This window comes from Dendropsophus ebraccatus, chromosome 11 (genome assembly GCF_027789765.1).
Source record: "Dendropsophus ebraccatus isolate aDenEbr1 chromosome 11, aDenEbr1.pat, whole genome shotgun sequence".
Lineage (NCBI taxonomy): Eukaryota > Metazoa > Chordata > Amphibia > Anura > Hylidae > Dendropsophus > Dendropsophus ebraccatus.
Genome location: NC_091464.1, coordinates 99,486,047 through 99,504,993, shown reverse-complemented (window position 1 = coordinate 99,504,993; position 18,947 = coordinate 99,486,047). Strand labels below are relative to the sequence as shown.

The following is an 18,947-nucleotide window of genomic DNA, read 5'->3' as shown; positions in this document are numbered from 1 at the left end:
AGCCTTGGATCAAAAAGTTGCTGAAAAGCTCATTCCTGATTCCCCTCGTATCCCGAAGTGGTATCTTTTACCCAAGATCCACAAGTCGCTGAGCCGCCCGCCGGGCCGTCCTATCGTCTCGGCGGTCGGCTCAGTGACTGAGGGATTATCCCAATATTTAGATTGGATTCTCAGACCCCTATTGCCTACCTTCTCTACCTATCTGAAGGATACCAACGACTTTCTGCATGCTCTGAACTCTATTTCTTGGCACCCTGATTATTCCTTGACGTCCATCGATGTGGAGAGCCTCTACACCCGCATCCCTCATGATGCGGGTGTCAAGGCTCTCGATCAAATCCTTGGGCGTACGGGGCAGCCACCTAATTTTAGGTTATTTGTTAAAGAGGCTCTTCTTTTTGTTTTGGGTAATAATTATTTTACTTTCGAGTGGGATTGGTATCGTCAGGAGACCGGCACTGCGATGGGCACGCCGGTCTCCTGTACGTATGCCAATCTCTTCCTCTCATGGCTGGAACAAGATTTGATTTTTTCTGTTAAGAACCCATTCATTAAATACATTGTGGCATTCTATAGATATGTCGACGACATCTTCATTGTATGGAGCAGTTCTCCTGACATGTTCCAACAATTCGTCACATATCTTAATATTAACAACACTGTAAATATGTACTTCACTCACAATTTTGGGGGACAAACTCTAGATTTTCTAGATGTAAAGGTAGAGATACAGAATAATTTTATTATCACATCTGTCTTTCGCAAGGAAACGGCTTGTAATGCCCTATTGCATTATTCTAGTTCCCACCCTCCCTCTGTTAAATGGTCCATACCGTACAGTCAGATGGTCAGACTCAGACGCATTAATAATACTAACAAATTATTCCATACACAAGCTCAGGAACTATGTAGCCGTCTAGCTACAAGAGGTTATCCCCAAATCGTCATCAACAATGCATATCAGAGAACATCTAACATGACCCACATTTCCCTCCGTAAACCCAAGTACAGAGGCAGATATAGTCATAATAATGCTAACACCAACCATAAACGTTTTACATTCTCGTTGCAAAATTCTCAAATGAATGAAACTCTCATGAGTATCATCAGAAGACATTGGTTTATTTTGGAACAGGATGATGATTTCAAGGATGTCGCAACACGTAAGCCGCTATTCACATTTAAAAAGAGCTCGAAGATAGGAGACACGCTGACATCTAACTTACCTAAAAAAGAGAAGTCCTGGCTATCACGCTCGCTGCCATCTGGCAATAAGCGCTGCGGCCAGTGTCACTACTGCCCCCAGCTGTTGAGTCTTATCGTACATCATGTTAGGGGGAGTTGAATGCTTCATTATACAATTTATCAGGTGCAAAACGACGCACGTGGTGTATGCCATTGTATGCCCATGCCACCGATACTAAGTGGGGAAAAACTAAACGGGCGCTATGGGTGAGATTTAAAAAACATCTCTACTCATTGCGTTCAGGGAAAGGAGTCCCCCGTCTTATAAATCATGTACGGAATACCCATGGAACTGATCCAAAATGCCTTAATGTAATAGGTTTAGAAAGAGTTAATCCTCCTCCTAGTGGCAGCGATTGGTTAAAACTTTTACTTAAATGTGAAACCAAATGGATCATTCGGCTCGATGCCACAGGTGTGTCGGGCCGGAATGAAAGAAATGATTTAAATGCCCTTCTATATTAAGTATTGCTACTACTTGGTTTTAATGTGCTTTTTATGTACTCACATGTATTTTCACTTCCACACTAATTGCACATTTGTTATAAGCACACCTCCACCGGTGTGACGTATGCCGTACCTGACGAAGGGGGTAACTGCGTGAAAACGTTTGTTGGCTTGCACCCGCTCCTCCATCTTCCCCCTTCCCTGCTGTGTGTCCACCCGGATTAATAAAGCATTCCACGGTGATACAGTGGTGAGTGCCCGCTTCAATTTTTCCTACTGTTGCCTATATTGGACTGATTACTTTAGCGTGCAGCACCTCCACACACCTCTGATTTATATGCAACCGGGATTTAGCTTACCGCAGTCCGATCTCCTGACCCATATATCAATGGTGTAGTGCCGGCCACCTGTCTCTCCCTCTATTGTATATAACTACTATAATACTGCTCCCTATATACAGGAATATAACTACTATAATACTGCTCCTATTTACAGGAATATAACTACTATAATACTGCTCCTATATACAGGAATATACTACTATAATACTGCTCCCTATATACAGGAATATAACTACTATAATACTGCTCCTATATACAGGAATATAACTACTATAATACTGCTCCTATATACAGGGATATACTACTATAATACTGCTCCTATATACAGGGATATAACTACTATAATACTGCTCCTATATACAGGGATATAACTACTATAATACTGCCTCTATATACAGGGATATAACTACTATAATACTGCTCCTATATACAGGAATATAACTACTATAATACTGCTCCTATATACAGGGATATAACTACTATAATACTGGTCCTATATACAGGAATATAACTACTATAATACTGCTCCTATATACAGGAATATAACCACTATAATACTGCTCCTATATACAGGGATATAACTACTATAATACTGCCCCTATATACAGGGATATAACTACTATAATACTGCTCCTATATACAGGGATATAACTACTATAATACTGCCTCTATATACAGGGATATAACTACTATAACACTGCTCCCTATATAGAGGAATATAACTACTATAATACTGCTCCTATATACAGGAATATAACCACTATAATACTTCCCCTATATACAGGAATATAACTACTATAATACTGCCCCCTATATACAGGAATATAACTACTATAATACTGCTCCTATATACAGGAATATAACCACTATAATACTTCCCCTATATACAGGAATATAACTACTATAATACTGCTCCTATATACAGGAATATAACTACTATAATACTGCTCCTATATACAGTAATATACTACTATAATACTGCTCCTATATACAAGAATATACTACTATAATACTGCTCCTATATACAGGAATATAACTACTATAGTACTGCTCCTATATACAGTAATATACTACTATAATACTGCTCCTATATACAGGAATATAACTACTATAATACTGCTCCTATATACAGGAATATAACTACTATAATGCGGTTCAGGGAAGAAACAGAGTGCTGCACCTCACACCTATGGCTGATACTAGTGCCGCTTGGCTAAATAAAAAACACATCAGAATTTTGTGTATGAATTGATCAAGCCATACTGCCCCATGTACCTCGTGCCGGTATCTGATACACATGGGTCCCTACACTAAGTCCACACCGTGCCAGTCAGCGACCACCACCCCCGCAGGCGTGCACAGTCAGGGAACGGGGGCCATGGGACGGCCCCGCAACCCCCATGCCACAGGACCAGACCCAAAAATACCACACCAGAACCCGGCCAGCACCGCCGGCGGAGAAGGTCGCCCCCAAACAGCACAAGTCTGGATGAGGTCTACTATAATACTATAATACTGCCCCCTATATACAGGAATATAACTACTATAATACTGCTCCTATATACAGGGATATAACTACTATAATACTGCTCCTATATACAGGGATATAACTACTATAATACTGCCCCCTATATACAGGAATATAACTACTATAATACTGCTCCTATATACAGGAATATAACTACTATAATACTGCCCCCTATATACAGCAATATAACTACTATAATACTGCTCCTCTGTAGTAATGTTAGCTGCAGATTAGTGTTCTCATATAGTTATTCGTAGTATTATTGTAGCTGACAGGTATGTGCGGTATAGTACAGTTGTCTGGGTGGTGTCGTTGTATTTGGATACTGATGCTGTGTCGCCCCCTGCTGTGCTCCAGCTGCAGGATATTGATCTCCGTTGATTGGTGTATGCGGTGACATCACACTCTCCACCCCGTGTCGTTTACCTCTTTATTTATTACGGCTGCCGGGACCACAAGAAAAAGTCAGGACACATAGCAAGAAAGTGACAATTGTTAAAGTAAGAAATGAAAGGTTTTATATGTGAGGATGGAGTCGCCCTCTACCAGTGTTACCTGCCCCCACCACATGGGGGCGTCCAATACCCCAGCCGCAACTCTGCTGGAAATCTAATCAGTGATGGGTGGACAAAGCCCTTTAAGAGCTGGTGCTGAGCAATGGGCGGTCTCCCAGCAATAGGCGGTCTCCCAGCAATAGGCGGTCTCCATTGCTGGGAGGGTTACAGATGCTGTATGTGCCCCGTAGTCACCCTGCCTCCTTTACATTGAATGGAAGTTGATCCAGTCCCTTATGGTAACCTACGAGTGTGAATCCAGCCTGGAATATAGTCCCAAATAATCTCCAGTCTGAACGCTTGTTCTATGTAACTACAGCTGATCACTGTGACTAGAGGAGCCTGCCTCCTCTGTTACATTATAGGCCACATGTCTGGACTCCTCAGTGGGGCCGCACATTCTCCACACCAGTGGAATACACGTGGAGTCTCTACGTGGTGGTGGGCTCCCTGGAAAATTCTCTAGAATCAGTTTTTTTCTCTGAGGACTTTGTCATGAGTTGTGGGTGGGGCCCCGGGGAGCCGACAGGTTCAAAGTATTACGGTAATATATAAGACAAGATAAGAAAGAAGAAGACAAGAAGTATGTTAGACATTCCCCACGCAAGGCAACATTGGGATGTCTTCAGGAGGGGGGAAGCAGTTGGCAGCTCCATCAGGGATCTGACCATCCACGTCTTGTTGGGTTTCCTTCTGTGGGACTTCTGAGTCTAAAGTGCTGTTTTCTACATCTGTAGAGACAAAAAAATATTAGTTTTGGGGAACGAGCGATGAAGATGACGATCAGGAGTGTAGCTGAAAAGGAACAGGAGGAACTACCAGAACCAAATCAAGGAACTAAGTGACTAGGAACAGGAGGAACTACCAGAACCAAATGAAGGAACTAAGTGACTAGGAACAGGAAGAACTACCAGAACCAAATGAAGGAACTAAGTGACTAGGAACAGGAGGAACTACCAAAACCAAATGAAGGAACTAAGTGACTAGGAACAGGAGGAACTACCAGAACCAAATGAAGGAACCAAATGAAGGAACTAAGTGACTAGGAACAGGAAGAACTACCAGAACCAAATCAAGAACTAAGTGACTAGGAACAGGAGGAACTACCAAAACCAAATCAAGGAACTAAGCGACTAAAAATGATAAACTGCAAGAAGAAATCAAGGAACTAAGTGATCAGGAACAGGAGAAACTATCAGAACCAAACAGAGGAACTAAGTAACTAGGAACAGTAGGAACTACCAGAACCAAATCAAGGAACTAAGTGATCAGGAACAGGAGAAACTATCAGAACCAAACAAAGGAACTAAGTGACTAGGAACAGGATGAACTACCAGAACCAAATCAAGGAACTAAGTGATCAGGAACAGGAGGAACTACCAGAACCAAATCAAGGAACTAAGTGATCAGGAACAGGAGGAACTACCAGAACCAAACAAAGGAACTAAGTGACTAGGAACAGTAGGAACAACCAGAACCAAACAAAGGAACTAAGTGACTAGGAACAGGATGAACTACCAGAACCAAATCAAGGAACTAAGTGACTAGGAACAGGATGAACTACCAGAACCAAATCAAGGAACTAAGTGACTAGGAACAGGATGAACTACCAGAACCAAATCAAGGAACTAAGTGACTAGAAACAGAAAGAACTACCATAACCAAATCAAGAACTAAGTGACTAGGAACAGGAAGAACTACCATAACCAAATCAAGAACTAAGTGACTAAAAATGATAAACTGCAAGAAGAAATCAAGGAACTAAGTGATCAGGAACAGGAGAAAGTGTTAAATCAAGGAACTAAGAGTTAGATTTATCAAACTGGTGGAATCTAATTGGTTGCTAGGGGCAACAAAGACAATTCTACTTTACACCAGTTTGATAAATCTCTCCCTAAGTGACTAGAAAACAAGGAACTACCAGAAGTAAATCCGCCACAGGCAGCACCTCTAACATACAGGAGAGCTCAAAAAAGAGCCACTTTGTACAAAGGGGGGCATCTATAACTGGTACTACACAGAGGTGGTCATCTATAAGAGGGAATACACAGAGGGGGGCATATACTATAAATGGGACTACATAGATGCAGGTCTACCCACTAAATTAGGGTGTAAAGGGGCCACTACAGATGTGCAGTTAAGTATAGAGATGAGGATGTTGCTAGAGCAAGGAGCCTAATATTTCAGTCTGGCAGATTCTGTGGATTTGTGGCTCAGAAAAGTTCTCATAATGGCCCAGGGCAGATGGAGAAGAAAATGAAGAGGAAACATTTCTGATCAGAGACGACGTCCCCTGTGAGTAACTTGATGTAACTGCATTGTAATCATTTATATGGTGTACAGAACCTGTGTAGAGCTGGGGCTACCTCTATATGACTGAATGAGATGATATTGGTCTTTGTACAGTGGATTTTATTCAGTAGCAGCGGTGGTGTTAGTCACTATGTTGTGGAGTTAGTCAGTATGTGTTGGTGTTAGTCAGTATGTGGTGGTATTATTCAGTAGCAGAGGTGGTGTTAGTCACTATGTGGCGGTGTTAATCAGTATGTGTTGGTGTTAGCCAGTATGTGGTGGTATTAGTCACTATGTGGTGGTGTTAGTCAGTATGTGTTGGTGTTAGCCAGTATGTGGTGGTATTAGTCACTATGTGGTGGTATTTGTTAGTAGCAGTGGTGGTGTTAGTCCGTAGCAGTGGTGGTGGTATTAGTAGCAGTGGTGGTGTTAGTCACTATGTGGTGGTATTATTTGTTACTGTTATCTGGTACTGTGTTTTATTGGATTTAGTATACAGGTTTTGGTCAGTAACAATAAGGTGGTGATGGTAGTGGTGTGGCAGTAATATTTGCCACTGATAATATTGGTAATATTGGTCAATAACAGTATGACGGTAATATGTTTGGTAATATTTTCCCCTTATATACTGGTATTTTTGATAACATCGGTCAGTATACGTCAGTAACAGTATGGTGGGAGTGATTGTTAGCGTATTTTCTGTGTCTTATCACTGATGAGTTCCAGAACGTTCCAGCCATGGGACGTTATGCTACCTCCGGTATTCCCCCACCAATGGGAGAGTAACCCGGACTCAGCCCTTTAGTCAGTTAGCTGGAGGAAGGTCTAGTGGTACTGTGTTTTATTGGATTTAGTATACAGGTTTTGGTCAGTAACAATAAGGTGGTGATGGTAGTGGTGTGGCAGTAATATTTTTACTAAGGCCAAGAGCTCCTAGGAAGCCTATTCTGCCGATGATCCGCCCATGTAAGGGTATGTGCACACTACGGAATCTGCGCGGATAGCTTTCAGTGGATTCCGTCACTCTCCCTCTTGTGGTTTCTGTCACTCTCCTTCCATCCAATAGACTTCATTCTATGGTCAGGCGGATTCCTCCATCCCCCCAAAGAATGGACAGGTTATCCGCCAGAATTCCATAGTGTGCCCATACCCTAAAAGTGCCACAGATTAACCAATGACTAGAGATGACTTATCACTGATAATCGCAGCCGCCTGTCAACTGACAGCTTATCAAAATGAACAGCCATTGGATTGAGCCAGAGTTTGCTTCTCCACTGGTGGAAAGTGGCTGCTGAAGCTCCTCTCCTCCTCCTCAACCACCATATAAATGGGCGTTTTTATAAAATGTTTAAAGGGGGGACAAAAACAGAATAATTTCTACTGGAGGGCCCAAGGCACTGACAAGAGAAATTACCAGAACCAAATCAATGAATTAATGTAGTGTCCCAGAACCAATGGGCCACCACTTTTCTTGGGCACTGAAGATATTTCCAAGCAGATTCCCTGTATTCCCTGACTCTCTTACACCTGTATTTTCCCTATTAACCTTTCCAGATGGCTGTGTTCACTTTTGGCCACAAGATGCCGCTACTGAGTATTGCTCTCCTATACCAGCACATTGATGTAAATAGAAGTGATTGTTAGCGTATTTTCTGTGTCTTATCACTGATGAGTTCCAGAACGTTCCAGCCATGGGACGTTATGCTACCTCCGGTATTCCCCCACCAATGGGAGAGTAACCCGGACTCAGCCCTTTAGTCAGTTAGCTGGAGGAAGGTCTAGTGAGTGGATCCTGAGCAGGATCTGCGGATCCTAGAGCAGCCCTAGCTAACACTGCCTGCTGACCTCGGGATCCCTGCACCAAGAGACTAGGAAAGGAGAAACTTCCGGAACCGAATCAAGGAACTGAGCGATTAGCACCAGGAGGAATTGCCAGAACATCCCTCTTAGGTAGCTTCCCCCTGTACAGACATCTATCTCAGGTAGCTCCCCCGTACAGACGTCTGTCTCGGGTAGCTCCCCCCTGTACAGACGTCTGTCTCAGGGTAGCTTTCTTTTGGACAGACAGCCCCCTCTGGTAGCTCCCCCCTGTACAGACGTCTGTCTCGGGTAGATCCCCCCCTGTACAGACGTCTGTCTCGGGTAGCTCCCCCCTGTACAGACGTCTGTCTCGGGTAGCTTCCCCCTGTAGTGACATCCGTCTCGGGTAGCTCTCCCTGTACAGACGTCTGTCTCAGTAGCTTCCCCCTGTAGTGACGTCTGTCTCGGGTAGCTTCCCCCTGTACAGACATCTATCTCGGGTACCTTCCCCCTGTACAGACGTCTGTCTGGGGTAGCTCTCCCTGTACAGACGTCTGTCTCAGGTAGCTTTCTTTAGGACAGACAGCCCCCTCGGGTAGCTCCCCCCTGTACAGACGTCCGTCTGGGGTAGCTCCTCCCTGTACAGACCTCTGTCTCAGGTAGCTCCCCCCGTACAGATGTCTGTCTTAGGTAGCTCCCTTTTGTACAGATGTCAATGTCAGACATCTGCCCCTTGAAAAGACAGCCATCTCAGATAGCTCACCCATGCCTAGACAGCCCCCTCTGGCAGCTTACCCATTGTACAGATGGTGTCAGGAACTTACCTTCCCGGGCTCCAGCGACGTCTGTCTCCAGCTCAGCTCCGGCGGCCGGCTCAGGAGCGTGAGGCCGCTCCGCCCACCAGAGCCGAGTGATGTCACGGAGACCCGACGGCGTCCCTGACAACCAGGGATGCCGTGGTCACGTGACTACCGGCCGGCACTCAGCTGAGAAGCTTCAATGCAGGCTGAGTGACGGATCGCTCTGCCACTCAGCCTGCAGTGCTGCAGCTGAATTGAGTCTGGATTCAGGAGGCCGGACCAATCAGCCTTTGGTCAGGGCTCCTGATCCAGTATAATGGTAAGTCAGAGCCAGCGTCTAAACGCTGACTATTAGGTTCATTCTGATCGGAGCTCCCCTTATCCTTTTCCTGCGAACCCCGTCCTAATTCCTTCTGCCTGACTTACTCGTGTTCTGACCTCCCCCTGACTTTTGACTATCCCTTGTGTTACTGATTGTGTACTGCGTTGCCCGTGTGGTTTGACCCGGATTGTTTTACTATTCCATATTGTGTTTGTCTGTCTGTCTTGTTCTGTGTTTCACTTACACAGCATAGGGAACGTCTTTGTGGTTGTCCACGGCCGCCTAGGGCCGCTTGAGGCAAGTAGGCAAGTGACAGTGGGTGGATTCAGATCTAGGGCCCACTGTCTTGTCCTGTTTGTATCGCCTGATCCTGACAGAATAGCCAGTCCAAATACCGCCATTTACCATATGGACAACTGGACAGCCATGACTAATATTGTGGACCAAATGCAGCGACTCAACACGATGGTTCAGGAGCTCGCTGTAAGGGTCCAGGAACAAGAGACGGCACCCCGACAGCTCACGGTGACCTCCCCCACACCTCCTGAGCCACCTGTTCAGCTTCCTGAAAAGTTCGCAGGGGACAGGAGGAAATTTCGTGCCTTCAGGGAGGGATGCAAATTGTATTTTAGGTTGCGTCCTCGCTCCTCAGGGGATAAGGCTCAGAAGGTAGGCATTATCATGTCTCTCCTTCAAGGGCCACCACAGGAGTGGGCATTTTCCCTATCACCTGACTCCCCTGACCTACAGAACCCCGACCAGTTCTTTTCAGCTTTAGATCTACTGTACGATGACCCTGACTGTGCAGCTAACGCTGAATGTCAGCTGACCGGGTTGAGACAGGGCCGACGTCCAGTGGAGGAGTACTGCTCGGAGTTCCGGCAGTGGAGCGGTCTCTCCACGTGGAATGATTCGGCCCTCCGATATCAGTTTCGGGGGGGGGGGGGGGGGCTTTGTGACAGATTGAAGGATATGTTGGTGGCATACCCTACTCCTGACTCGCTTGAGGACAGTATGACTCTAGCTATCAGAGTTGACCGTCGACTCAGGGACCGACAGAGAGAGAAGGGTTGCCCTGACCACCCTAGAACCTCCTTGTCACCGCTCTCACACCCCAAGTCCTACCATCACCCGAAGAGCCTATGCAGGTGGATGTCACCGATGCTAAAGCCCGACGTGCCCATCGCCTGCAAAATAACTTATGTTTTTACTGCGGAAGGACAGGACACCAAGTTCGGCAATGCCCTTCCAGACCGGGTCCATCGCCGGAAAACTCCAGCGTCTGAGAGATTATCGAGGGGGTCTCTTAGGCGCACAGGTAACCTTCAAAAATAAGTTATTGTTGCCGATTTCCTTGACTGTGGGCGGTAAAAGTATTAATGGGTATGCTCAGATTGATTCTGGTTCTTCAGCTAATTTTGTAAATACCATGTTTTTCTCTGGTTTGGAGGTATGTCCTCTGCTGCTCCAGCGTCCTGTAAAAGTCACTGGAGCAGATTCTGCCTCCTTTGCTCAAGGGGACGTGCGATACTTGACCCCCTGTCTGGAGGTCAAAGTGGGCTCTATCCATGTTGAAAGGCTTGAGTTTCTGCTTATGCATAATTTGTCGTCGGATGTAATACTGAGGTTGCCCTGGCTGGAAACACACAATCCAGTCTTTGACTGGTCCAGCAGGGAACTGGTACAGTGGGGGCCTGGATGTACTTCCCACTGTGTTGCTGTGTCTCTCGTGCAATGCTCCCCGGGGGAGGGGGAGATTCCAGAGTTTTTATTTGATTATGCTGATGTCTTCGATGAGAAGACGGTGGAAGGGTTGCCACCCCATAGGCCATATGACTGCGCCATCGATTTAGTTCCCGGTGTCAAATACCCTCCAGGTCGCATATTTAACCTATCCTGCCCTGAGAGAGAAGCCATGCGGGAATACATTAAGGACAGTTTGCGTAAAGGCCACATACGCCTGTCCTCTTCTCCCATGGGGGCAGGATTCTTTTTTGTCGGTAAAAAAGACGGGGTCTCCGGCCTTGTATTCATTATGGGGAGCGAAATAAAATTACTGTAAAGAATCAACACCCGCTGCCACTAATCCCCGATCTGTTCAACCAAATTGTGGGCGCCAATTGGTTTTCCAAGGTGGGCCTGCGGGGGCATACAATTTAATCCGCATCAGGGAGGGTGACGAGTGGAAGACCTCATTCAATACCCCAGAGGGTCACTTTGAGTATCTAGTCAATGAAATTTTTCGTGAGCACCTGGGATGTTTTCTTGTTGTGTATCTCAACGATATTTTAATTTTTTCCTCAAATTGGTCTTCTCATGTGACGCATGCCCGTACTGTGATGGAGCTTCTCAGAAAAAACAGTCTTTGTGCCAAATTATCGAAGTGCCAATTTGGTATACAAGAGGTTTCGTTCTTGGGCTATAATATTACCCCTAATTCATTTAGTATGGATCCTATCAAGGTGGCGGCCATTGAAAATTGGGAGCGACCTAACAACCTGAAAGCTCTACAAAGGTTCTTAGGCTTCGCAAATTATTATAGGAAGTTCATTAAGGGGTTTTCCATCATAGCCAAACCTTTTACGGATTTAACCAAAAAGGGGGCGGATCTGGTACACTGGTCCACAGAGGCTCTCCAGGCATTCGATACCCTCAGGCACTGTTTCTCAGAAGCTGCAGTATTGACCAGATTTCGAGCGCCCGTTTATTGTTTAAGTAGACGCGTCTGAGGTGGGGGTGAGAGCAGTCTTGTCACAGGGTTTGGACACCCTTACCCATCTTCGGCCAGTTGCGTACTTCTCGAGGAAGTTCTCTCAAGCAGAACGCAACTATAATATTGGTAGTCGAGAGCTGCTAGCCACCAAGATGGCATTTGATGAGTGGAGGCATTTTCTAGAAGGTGCCAAACATAAAATTACTGTGCTGACAGACCACAAAAATTTGGTTTATCTTGATACTGCCAAGTGTCTTTCTCCACGTCATGCCCGGTGGGCCTTATTCTTCACTCGATTCGACTTCAAGATCACCTATCGACCTGGTTCTCGTAATATCCGGGCTGACGCCCTCTCCCGCAGCTTTGAGTTCGAAGACACCTCCGAAAACCCGGTCGATACGATCTTAAAACCCGGCATTGTAGTATCTGTCCGGCAACCCAACCTGGTGACTCTAGTCGCGCAGTCACAAGATCTGGCCCCCCATAACACTCCTAAAGCTCTCCTATTTGTACCGCCGAATCTTCGCCTCCGAGTTCTGGAGGAGATCCATAGTTCCGTCTTGGCGGGACATCCTGGTATTGCAGGTACCAAATACTTGCTCTCCCGTCATTTCTGGTGGCCAACCTGGGCCAGAGATGTTAAGTCATTTGTTGAAGCCTGTGAAGTCTGTGCTAGGTCCAAGGTTCCCCGTAGGCCACTGGAGGGGCTGTTATCCCTACGAGACCTTGGTCGCACTTATCGATGGATTTTATTACGGATTTGCCAGTGTCTAGGGGTAAAACTGTGATTTGGGTGGTGGTAAATCGATTCTCTAAGATGTGTCACCTTATTCCAATGCGTAAACTCCCCAGTGCTTGTTTATTAGCCGCGCTTTTTGTCAACCATATTTTGCGCCTGCATTGGGTCCCAGAAAACATTGTTTCTGATAGGGGTGTCCAGTTTGTAGCCAGATTCTGGAGAGAGTTTTATGCTAACTTAGGTACTTCATTGTCCTTCTCTTCTGCTTTTCACCCCCAAACGAATGGGCAGACTGAGAGGGTCAACCAGTCGTTGGAACAATTTCTTAGGTGTTTTGTGTCTGATACCCAGGACAAATGGCGCAATTTTATCTCTCTCGCTGGGTTTGCACTCAATAACCATGAGCAACGTACTATTAAAATGTCGCCGTTCTTTTGTAATTATGGATTTAATCCTAGATACTCCTCTGTTCACTCCACTGAATCCGTTAACCCTTCAGCCGAAGCTATATTGTCAAAACTGTGCACAGTTTGGGCCCAGGCTCATCAGAGCTTGGTTAAAGCCCAAGAGTCCTACCAAAAATATGCTAACAAAAGACGCATATCTGGCCATCAATATGTAGTTGGTGATAAAGTCTGGCTCTCTACTAGGAATCTTAAGCTGAGGGTACAATCAGGGAATTTGGCACCCAAAAACATTGGGCCATATACCATCACGGAAGTCATTAACCCTGTTACTTTCAGACTCAAACTACCAACCTCTCTTAGAATTCATTCCGTATGGGGGGCCGAGCCGGGCCGCACACTGAGGCAGACCTATGTGAACTGAGCTCCGTCTGCCGACACTTGAACCTGCTACCTAACTTCACTTTTAGAACCCTGACATGGGCAAGACCGACAGAGAACTGTTCCGAGAGCCCTCCAGGACCCCGGGAAGAACAAACACCAGGGGAACCTCAATAAATTCCTCAAACAGAGAGGTGCGCACTCCCCGGCCGGGCCGCGCAAGATGGCGCCTGATCATTCTTCACAGCAAGAGACTGCTGAAGAGTCCGACCGGGACAGTATTGCAGACAGCGAACAAGGAGAACCCCTAACCACAGCCTTCCTAAAGTCTTTCATGAAAAGGACTCTCGCACAAGCCTTGAAACCAGTAATGCATGAACTGGCGGACATAAAAGCCGAGGTACAATCTATTGGCCACTGTGTTGAGGCGTTAGAGAACTCAGTAGCAGCAGTCATGACACACTCTGCAGCAATGGCCGACACTCTCTATGTGCACGCTGGACACATTAACAGAGCCTACACGCTTCTGGAGGACAAGGAGAACAGAAGTAGACGAAAGAACGTCTGCCTCAAAGGTCTTCCAGAGACGTGGGCTCCCGAGACTCTGCAGAAGGTAGCTATGGACATATTCACAGATCTGCTGGGTTCCGACTGGGCGGATGCCATAGTGATAGAGCGAATACACCACGCTATTAGACCCAAGCCGAGAGCCTCAGACCCACCTAGGGATGTAATTTGTGGTCTGCTATCATTCGTGGATACAGCGGCCATAATGGTGGCAGCACGAGACAGACGCCCTCTGAAGTATGATGAAGCGGACATAGCCCTCTACCAGGACATTGCTCCATCCACCCTCGCAAAACGGCGCACTATGCATCCGCTGTTGGAGGCACTAAGAGACAAGAACCTACAATATGCCTGGCTATATCCTTTCGGCCTAGCCATTATTAAGAATGGCAGACGCATAGTGCTCCACACACCAAAAGACCTGGCGTCGGCTTGGCCCGAACTCAGTTTACAACCGATCGAAGTCCTTTCGTGGATGCCCTTCGCAGAGGAGAAACCCTTGCCAGAGCTGCCTTCCTCTACACTGTGGTCCGAAGCTCGCCGCCCGAAAACACCCAAGACCAAGAAGACCCCCTCCAAGCAACCTACCCACTCAGCCTGATCAGTGGTCGGCCGGTATTGTTGTTAGTTAAGACCCCGGCCGCAATACAAAGCACGACTTACGGGCGGTCGCTACCCAGTTGCCTACCTATCTAGCTATAGTCTTAGCCCCTATTAGACTGTATCGCCAACTAATAGCTTTGCCAACAATACATATATCTCTTTATGTGATGTGATGTAACCTATCATCCTCTCCACAAGCTGTCTAGTGGCTTGATACAGTCCCTACAGTTTCTCTTATATCCAGACCTCATGCAGAACTGAAAGCTTCATCCCCCATATCAGCAACCTCCTTTGAAACGCTCAATTTACACTATGTCGCTTAACTTGTTGTATTTTGCATGTTTCATATGTTGTCATTTACCATGTTATATTGAACCCTGTATAAACTGAACTTTCAGTATCCCAATGATATCTCCCGGGATGTCCCCTCTTCTCCCCTCCCACCGTGGATGTCGTAGGTTCGTGCCCGGAACACAACCCTGTCTCCCTATCCCCCCCTCTCCACACACACACTCCTTCCCACAAGTCCCTTACATCTCCCTGCAATCTCAACTAACCCCTCCCCCTGCATAAGCCCTTCAGCTTTTGACCTCCTTACTCTCTCCCCTCCCCCAACCCTATACACCCTCTCTCCCTTCCCTACCGACCCCTTCACCAGATCCTCTGAACTCCTACCCCCCCCCACCAAGTCACTGCTCCCCCCCAACTTAACACCCAACTCACTTCCCCCTACCATCTGCCCTATTCTATTTCTCCCCCCCCCTTTTTTTTTTCTCTCCTTTTATTTTCTTCTCCTCTCTCTCTCCCCCTTTTATCAGACCAGAGCTGACTCACAAACTCTCCAACATGACAGATCTGATTGCGACTACCTTCAACGTGAAAGGCTTTAATAGCCCCCATAAGCGCCACCCCATTATCTCTATTGCAAACAAACTTAAAACTTCTGTTCTCTTCCTACAGGAAACGCATTTTAAGCAAGGGAGAATACCTAAACTACCGGAAAAGCACTACTCTAAATGGTACCACTCGAGTCATCCCACCTCCTCCTCCAAGGGAGTATCAATTGCTATTAACAGATCCATTCCGCACAATGTCCTGCAGCAGCACACAGATGCAGAGGGACGGCTACTGTTCTTGAGGGTAACTATAGCTTCTGTACCTTATACCCTAGCTAACATATACGCACCAAATCAGGGACAGGTCTCATGGCTCGTACAGGCATTAAATGATCTAAAGCTTTTTGCACAAGGTCCAATCATTTTAGCTGGCGACTTCAATGTCACCCTCAACCCCCTTCTGGACGCGTCATCTAAGCACTGTGCCCTATCTTATAGAGCGCTTAGTAGACTTCAATCCCAACTTCAGGACCTAAACCTAATTGACTCCTGGCGGTTCTTCCGTCCCACTACTAATGACTATACATTTTATTCTAATGTCCACAAATCTTACCAAAGATTAGACTATTTGATGATTAGTACTTCCCTGATTCAATCCATCACCAATGCCCACATAGGTTCCATTACCATTTCGGACCATGCCCCAGTCACAGTTCACATTTCAATTTCACAATTGCCCATGAGAGATTGGAGATGGAAGCTAAATGAATCCCTATTAGACTCGGCCCAGACACGAGATGAGATATCTAAACATTTTTCTGAATTTTTTACTAACAATGTGACCCCTTCCTTAACCCCACCCCTGATATGGGAGTCACATAAAGCCAATATTTGCGGTATCCTGGTAGCCATAGGGTCCAGAGTGAAAAAGGAGAGAAGGAAGGAGACTGACTCGCTTTTAAAACAAATCTCAGCTTTAGAAAAGCTACACAAACGCTTGCGTGTAGATTCTACACTACACAAGCTCAACGCCCTAAGAGTAAAGTTAAAAAATCTTTTGTACACCAAATCATCCAAAGCTTTTATCCACTATCGCCAACCCTCTATGCCCACGGAAATAGAGGAGAACGCATAATGTCCTCTCTAATAAAGAAGGCCCGGGATAAAGCCCACATCCAAGCTATTAAAGATAACACGGGAACGACACACCACTACACCCAAAATAGCAGAAGCCTTCCAAGCCTTCTACTCTGCCTTATATAACCTCACAAATTCAGAACAACTCCCTACAGAAGAGGAAAGGATGCCACTAGTAAATAAATTCTTGTCTGATCTCCAACTCCCCACATTAGACCTAGCCACAGCTGACATGTTACTTACTCCAGTCACCTCCAAAGAAATCTTATCCATCATCAAGAGCTTCCCCCCTGGCAAGAGCCCAGGCCCCGATGGTCTCCCCCTTTTATATTACAAAACATTCCAAGACGTTCTAGTCCCCCACCTTAGTACCTCCTGCAATGCCCTCTTAAGTGGAGCACTGTGGCCCAAGCAAACACAAGAGGCACACGTCACATTAATCTGAAAAGAGGGGAAAGACCCGAAGGAGTGCGGCAGCTACAGGCCGATTTCTCTTTTAAATCTAGACCTGAAAATATGGGCCAAATTGCTTGCCACCCGACTCAAGCTGTTTATACCATCTTTAGTGGGTGACAACCAAGCAGGTTTTGTTCTTGGCAGGGAAGGGCGCCATAACACATCTAAACTCTTCGCAGCTATCCACACTGCTCAAACCAAGAAGCTGTCGTCGGTCCTTCTCGGCATTGACGCCGAGAAGACCTTCGACAGAGTAGACTGGCTTTTTATGAAGACAACCTTAGAAAAATTTAAATTCCCACCCCAATTCATCTCAGCCATCTTCACTCTCTACGATCAGCCCCATGCCCGCCTGAAAGTAAATGATGCTCTATCACCACCCTTCACAATAAGCAATGGCACGCGCCAAGGCTGCCCCCTATCCCCCACTCTTTTTATTTTAGTTGTTGGAATTCTCTTACAGAAAATTAGACAAAATTCCGAGATTTCTGGTGTCAGAGTAAGAGGGACTGAGATAAAAGTATTAGCATTCGCTGATGATTTGCTATTCCTACTATCCAAACCTGACATATCTCTCCCTCAAGTGGAACGTATTCTGTCGGAATTTTATTATGTCTCTAACTTCAAAGTAAATTTTTCCAAATCCGAATTGATGAATCTTACGATCCCCCTACTTCACAAGCCGGTATCCAACACCTCTCCTCTTTCTCCTTGACCCCTCACGCCATAAAATATCTAGGCATCAAAGTTTCCAGACATCTCACTGATCTCTATCAACTGAACTATATCCCATTACTTGACTCCATTAAAAAACTCCTCACTGACTATGATATACCCCTCATATCGTGGCTGGGCAGAAAAAACCTCCTGAAAACCTATATTCTCCCCAAAATTCTGTATACTATTCAAATGGTCCCCATCAAACTACCAATTACTCTCTTCCAATCACTACGAAGCCTCTTCTCACGCTTCCTGTGGTAGGGGAAAAGACCCCGTACTGCACATACTCTACTCATACAACAAAAAACGAAAGGTGGCATTGGCCTCCCAGCCGTACACACCTACTATAAAGCAGTGCACCTAAATGAATGGATCAACCTGACATTCCCCCTACCTCCAAAAGGTATACCTGCCACATCCTCTACTCCTTCACCTCCTCTATCAAACAAATCTACCCTATCCAATGCGGAGCTTTGGCTCCCATCTCTTGCAAAATTGTCCCCCTCCATCTCCAATCCCATTTTAACTACCACTTTGATGATTTGGAAGAATCTTTCACCTTCCATTGCTCCTACCCCTTCTCCGATTGCACCGGCGGATATAGCACCTTATATCATAAATAACGTCCAACAAATTTACGCCTCCATCTGGGCCCGCCTAAGACACACTAAATTGAGTGACCTTTTCGCCCCGGACTCCTCACTACTCGAAAACCATCTCTGGGAATGTATGAAGCCATGCAATCTATCCTTCCTACATCGAACACATGTTAAGACAGTCCTCTCCCAACTATACGGAAGCAAACAGTTACCAAGAAGTTTAACAAATTTTGAGAAACTGTGTACAAGTCAGGTAGCTAAACACCGCTCAATCTCTGCAATCTATCAGCTACTGATAGGGAAATCATACAGCTCTAGGCCCGGATTTTTATCATCCTGGGAAAAGGAACTAAACATCACCCTGTCAGACTCTGAGGTAACTACCATTCTCCAAAACTCCCACGGCTATTCCCGCTGTGTGTTGCTGCAGGAGAACCATAATAAATAAATTGTTAACAAGATG

The 18,947-nt window shown here is 45.9% G+C and overlaps 1 protein-coding gene across 2 annotated transcripts in view; it reads right to left on the bottom strand.

The window, feature by feature from the left end:
- Nucleotides 1-3,977: 3,977 nt before the first annotated feature.
- LOC138767807 (uncharacterized) overlaps nucleotides 3,978-18,947 on the bottom strand; it is a 66,672-nt gene continuing 51,702 nt past the window's right edge. For both annotated transcript variants that reach the window (XM_069945584.1, XM_069945585.1), the window contains exon 6: nucleotides 3,978-4,846. In XM_069945584.1, the coding sequence (XP_069801685.1) occupies nucleotides 4,704-4,846 (143 nt within the window). In that variant the 3' untranslated portion in view covers nucleotides 3,978-4,703. The remainder of the gene's footprint in view (nucleotides 4,847-18,947) is intronic.